General features: G+C 37.8%; 1 protein-coding gene across 1 annotated transcript; it reads left to right on the top strand.

Moving 5' to 3' along the window:
• The first annotated feature begins 788 nt into the window (after window positions 1-788).
• On the top strand, window positions 789-2007 carry LOC114944262 (uncharacterized). Its single transcript, XM_029320090.2, is given in 2 exon segments — window positions 789-1300; window positions 1302-2007. Coding segments are annotated over 2 exon segments (1218 nt in total).
• Window positions 2008-6179: the final 4172 nt, after the last annotated feature.

Raw genomic sequence — 6179 nt, forward strand, 5'->3', positions numbered from 1 at the left:
GAAGATATTCCCCCCCTTTGTCTGAAGATTCATGGACCATTTCGTTATCCTTCCGGGAGACGGCGAGTATAGTGAAACCGCGAAGACAGCAGGGATATCTTCTATCAACTCGACTGTTATAGGAAAAATCTGGCCAATTTTTCTTCAAAAAAACAGTTCAAGTACGGAGAGGAGGAGGGCGAAGCTCGGTAACCTGTAGCAGCAGCTAAGGGAGAGCAGGATTCGTCCGGACAGTGTAGACGCGAAAGGAGAGGGACCAGGCGTTTCGTTCGGTAACCTGTAGCAGCAGCTAAGGGAGAGCGGAGTATCGTTGGTGCCCTGATAGCAGCGTCAGAGTCCTAGGTCTTCAATCTCCGTGAGAATTGTCGGGACGACAATCTTGAAGAAGGGGGGCAGTGTTGCGCCCCCGTGTTACGCCCCTGGATCTACATCTTTGTATCGGGTGATACTTTTCGCGGGATCAACTCTTTACGCCTCCGGGAGATCGTCGTCAAGGGAGTTGTTGTTAAACAACTAAGGGTCTTCTTCTGTTTTCGGGAGACATGACAGATTTGGTCTAGCGGTCGCATCGTGCGGACGTTTTCCGAGACCCTGAGCTTCTTTGCATTACGAATGCACTATTTGTTATATTTCATTGGTTTCGTGTATTGGTTCCTCATATTAAAGTTCATTTCCCTATTATGCGAGTGTCTTTATTTCGCGCGCGAGTGAGAGTGACTGTGTGTGAGTGACTGAGCGAGAGGCGTCCCGAGGACGCAACAATATTTATTATGGATCTGGAGGCAGAAATGAGGAAGGAACAGACTGGAGGGATAGTAGTGGGCAAAGAAAAGTTTTGGACGATTACGTACGCGGATGATATTGTTCTGGTGGCACAAAGTGAGCAGGAATTGAAAAAAATGATAAAACGATTTAAAAAATATATAGAAAAGAAGGACTTGATCTTGAGCCCAGAAAAATCGAAGGTGTTGATATTTGAGAGAGGAAGGGGACGAGTAAGGAAAAGAGATTGGAGATGGGGAGAAAAAGCCATAGAAGAAGTAAAGGAAATGAGGTATTTAGGATACATTATGCAAAAGAACGGAGGAGCAGAGAAACATATAATGGAAAGAATAAGAAGAACAACAATAGCGATGAAAATGACATGGAGCATCGGAGAAAAATTATTCAGAGATGATCACACAAGAAGAATAAAGATGTTTAACGCATTGGTAGGAAACATAGCATTATACGGAGCGGAAATATGGGGTTGGAACAAGGAAGAAAGAATGGATGGGATAAAGAGAAAATATGTAAAGTGGACTAGATAGAAGGACACCGAATTATATCATGAAGGAAGAAACAAAGATGAGGGAATTAAGGATGGAAGCTATAATGAGAGCCATTAAGTATGAAGAAACAGCAAGGAATGCGAAAAAGAAGCTTGTAGTAGAATGCATAAAAAAACTAGAAAAAGAGGTAAGACGTAGGGAGGAAAGCAAATGGGAAAAAAGGAGAAAAAAAGTGTTGGAGGAGACCGAAATAAGAAAGGAAGAATTGAAGGAAAAGAGAAAAAAGGAAGAAACGAAGAAGATAGTACAGAAAATGATGGAAGGAATAGCAAGAAAAGAAGAGCAAATAAGAAGAAAGGGGATAGATGAATCTAAGTATAATGAAATATATAAAAATATAATGACAGAAGAAACACCAACATATTTGAGAGGAAAAAGAAACAAGAAAGAAAGGAATATGATAGCGAGATACAGATGCGGGAACGAAACGAAAGAGAGCCAGCACTGGTTGGAGAAGGCAGAAAGGAGATGCAGAATATGCAGAGAAGGAATAGAAAATATGTTACATATTTTGAAAGAATGCGAAGAGACAAAGGACGGAATAACATTAGAAGAATTTTTGAAAAAAGATGGAAAAGGAAGGGATGTAATAAAGAGGATAAACAGAATAAGAGAAGAAAAGAGACTGGAGGAGAAGGGAAAGGAAACGGAAGGAAAAGCTAAAGCCAAAGAATAAGAAGTTTATAGCTAATTCCAGAGTTTAATTAACTTTAGAGTTTTAGAGATTATTCCAGAGTTTATTCCAGATTTGATTTGATTTGATTGAATATTATATTACATTAGTAGAGATTAGATTTTGAAATTTTGTTTTTTTTTGAGTTTGTGATTTTTGATTTTTGATTTAGAATAGTTTTGTGAACGAATTATTTATTTATTATCTATGTAATTAATAGTTTAATAGTTTAAAAGTTTATTGAAGTGGTGTATGTATCAAATGTATGAATAATGTATGTACCGGAAGCCATCCTAAGCCGATTAGGCAAGGATAAGCACAATAAATAATAAATAATATATAATAAACAATTAATAAATAATTAATATCTAAAGCATATTGAAAAATTCACAGACTAAGAAACATCTCAGTTGATCTCTTCTTATATCGATAATATATTCACAAGGACAGAATCAGAACAAAAATTTATTATAAAGGTCTACGCACGTATCACGAATACTCACAACATTGAGTGATTACCTCTGTTGCAACGTAACTGACATCAATAAACGCCATCGCCATCGGTATTAATATCCTCGCGAGCCTGCTCTGATTGGGCCAAATACCGATTTGCGACATGAAAGTTTTGTTAACACGGTAGTAACGTTGTATGACCGAATACATGGTGAATCCATTCGTCGCGATGGTCTGTTGGTATATGAGGAACAGATGCTTCGTGCAGGATATATCGCTGAAATAAAAATTCCTGGTAAAAATGATGCGATAGATATTGTATTTATCAATAATATTATGTTGTCAGTTACACTCAAAGTACTTATTTCTTTAACATAGTCATCCGAACAGCGGTTGCGCTATCGATCTGACGCGCGAAACGATGGACGTTTTTCAATGTGACATCTTAATTGAAGACCTAGACTAAGACAAAAGCCAAGTTCCGTATATATATATATATATATTAAAGAAATAGGAAATAAAAAAAGTCAGAGATATATCATATCAATTGCCCTCGCACTTTACAAATTGCGACTACTGCTGTGATAATCTTCTTACTTCGTATTTATATATATTATAATATAAATTTTATAATCAACAAATAAAAGGCAATAAGAGCTAGATAAGTTCTATAATAGAAATATATTTGTGAAAAGATTTATAACATAAATTATTAAATATTATACAGAAGTAAATTCGATTTGTCGTACGTTTCGGTTGTCTTTTTCAACCTTCTTCAGCAAATATATTAAAAATTAAAATATTAGTATAAATTAGAAATAAATTATTCATCAATGTCATTATAATAAAAATATACGGAGTCAATTTATATTCTAACACCCGAGATCAACGCATTTATAAATGTACGTGCCCGTTCACACAAATTGTCCGTAAAAATGTCTTAATGATAAGTGGACTGTATTTAATTTATTTTGCTATTTGATTTACAATATTGGAAACCCTTTTAGTTCCTTTTGTCAAAACTAATCGAGTTACATATATAATGTGGTTCGAACGAATTACTAACACTGATAAACGGAACAGAGTAGAGAGAGCGTTACCACGTCGGTCCTTCGTTTTTATTCCTCTCTCCCTGCTAAGGGTTTCTCCCACTCATTACAACAGACGCGCGCCAACGCTCCCGCTTTACATTGATTTTCAAAATATCGATGATCGATCGTTCTAATACTGTACATCCCGTCCACCAATTAATGTCAATTAATTTTTATATTATACAATATGTTATTGTGAGTCAGTCGACGGAAGTTTACAAAGTTTATTTATCGCTCTTTTACAATTTCTGCTTGCCGTTTTAAGCGTAACAACGCGTACTTTTCCGTCGGTGCCTGCGTGAGTCTCAATTACTCGGCCTACCTTCTATTTTAACGGCGGCGTGTGATTATCTTGTATCAAAACGATGTCATCGATAGTTAAATTTGTTTTTTCGAATTTCCACTTAGCCTTTTCTTGCAAGGACGTAAGGTATTCCCTATACCAACGATGCCAAAACTCCTGCGCGATTCTTTGAGTTAATTGCCTTTGAGTTAATAATTAAACGATCGAGTCTGTTAATCGGTACGTCGGTTACATCCAATTCTGGAGTGCTCGTTAGTGTTTCGCCAACAATGAAATGACCTAGTGTCAATGGTAGCAAGTCTGTGGGAGTAGATGGTAATTAGCAGATTGGCCGTGAATTTAAACATGCTTCAATCTGTATTAGAACCGTAGTTAATTCTTCAAAGGTTAACAGATTTTGACCGATAACTCGTTTTAAGTGAAACTTGCAAGATTTTACGCCTGCCGCCCATGTGAGGCGCCGACGGTGGAATAAATTTCCACTCGATATTGTTCGGAGTACAAAATTCGTCGATTATATCCTTATTATTTTCTTTGATCATTTGTTGTATATCGTGAAGCTCATTTCGTGCTCCTACGAAATTAGTCGCATTATCGCAAAATATACGCTGTAGACAACCTCTATGCCCTACGAAACGTTTAAGCGCAGCTATAAATGCGCTTGCGCTGAGATCGCTGACCGCTTCGAGATGTATTGCTTTTGTTGCAAAACAAACAAATAGAGATATATACGATTTGTTTGTTTTCCTACCGCGGCCTCGGTTAACTAACGTCACAATGGGCTCCGCGAAGTCTATACCCGTTACAAAAAATGGACGCTTTAATACAACTCTGTCTGTCGGCAGCTGTTCCATTATCTGAGACATTGTTCTCGGATTATTTTGGAAGCAGTTTACGCATTCGTGTACAGTTTTTCGTGCTATACTTTTTCCGTTAATAGGCCAGTATTTTTCTCGAATTGCGTACAACAATGCTTGTGGACCCGCGTGTAACAATCTACGGTGCTCTCGCTTGAATAATAGTTTTGTAAATCTGTTGCTGGACGGCAGTAATATTGGATGCCTTGTGTCAAATGATGCTAATGAATTTTTAATTCTGCCGCCCACCCTGACGAGTCCTTCTTCGTCTATAAATGGACTAAGCGGTAATAATTTACTGTTCGACGCAATTTGCCTTCCTGCCTTTAATTCTGACCATCCGTTTGCAAAATGAAATTTCTGAGTTTCTATAATTATTAGTCGTCTTATATTGTGAATCTCTTTGATTGAAATATTGTCGCGTTTACGTTTGGCTTGCTCTGTTTTGCAGTTTGATAGAAATCGAAAAATCCATGCAAAAATGCGCTCGAATTTGGTTAGTGTAGAATGGTTGTCTAAATAAGATAATATCGTTTGTTTATTAATATTTAAAAATACTTGCGACTCTAACCTTTGCTCAGATTCAATAATCTCTAATTCCGGTTGCGACAAACTTAATGTTCTTGTTTCATTTTGCGTGCAATAATCAATCTCTGACAGCCACTCAGGGCCCTCCCACCAAAGTCTACAGGCCTGCTGTTATAGCCCAAAAGGCTATAATTACAAGTTAACGGATATAAAATCCGCGTGGAGACCGCTGATGCAGCAGCGGGCCGGAAACCGCGAAGATGCAAGCTAAGAGCTTCATCTTTCGAACAGCTCTTAGCTCAAAATCTAGCCGCGTATGCAAAAGCTATGCACCAATCGGGTGCCTGTCGCCAGGCACCCCTTCCAAATGAAATAACGAAAAACCGAGTTCACATAAGAACTCGGGAGTGAACAGAGAGCGAGTTGAATTAGACCAACCTACCGAGACACATCGAGAATAACTCCCGACTCGTAACCAGACGAGTCGTTAATTAGCTAAAGTCAGAATAAATCTAGAGTCGCGTCAAACGAACGAAAAGAGAAACGAAGTTACCAGAGGTTTTTTTAAATAACCATACGCCGAGTCTTGTTAAGATTATATATACCAATATACATATATATATATATATAATATATATATATATATATATATATTGAATAAAGAAGTAATTCTACATTAAACAAGACTAAAATCTACGGAGAAACCCCGACGATTCAGAGTCCACTTCCTAATCCGGCAACATCCCTTCTGTGTCTCACACGAGGCACAACACTGCAAATTCTTGAGACTCGTGCCTCGCAAAATCAAATCCGCAGGATTGTCTTTGCTCTTAACGTGACGCCAATGTTTTGACGGAAGGTTCGTCTGTATTTTTGCCGTTCGATTTGATACAAATGTTTTTTGACGTAACGGATCGCCGGATATCCCCAAACCAAGCGGGT

The sequence above is a fragment of the Nylanderia fulva genome, unplaced genomic scaffold (assembly GCF_048542155.1).
Source record: "Nylanderia fulva isolate GAGA-0341 unplaced genomic scaffold, ASM4854215v1 Scaffold524, whole genome shotgun sequence".
NCBI classification, from domain to species: Eukaryota; Metazoa; Arthropoda; class Insecta; order Hymenoptera; family Formicidae; genus Nylanderia; species Nylanderia fulva.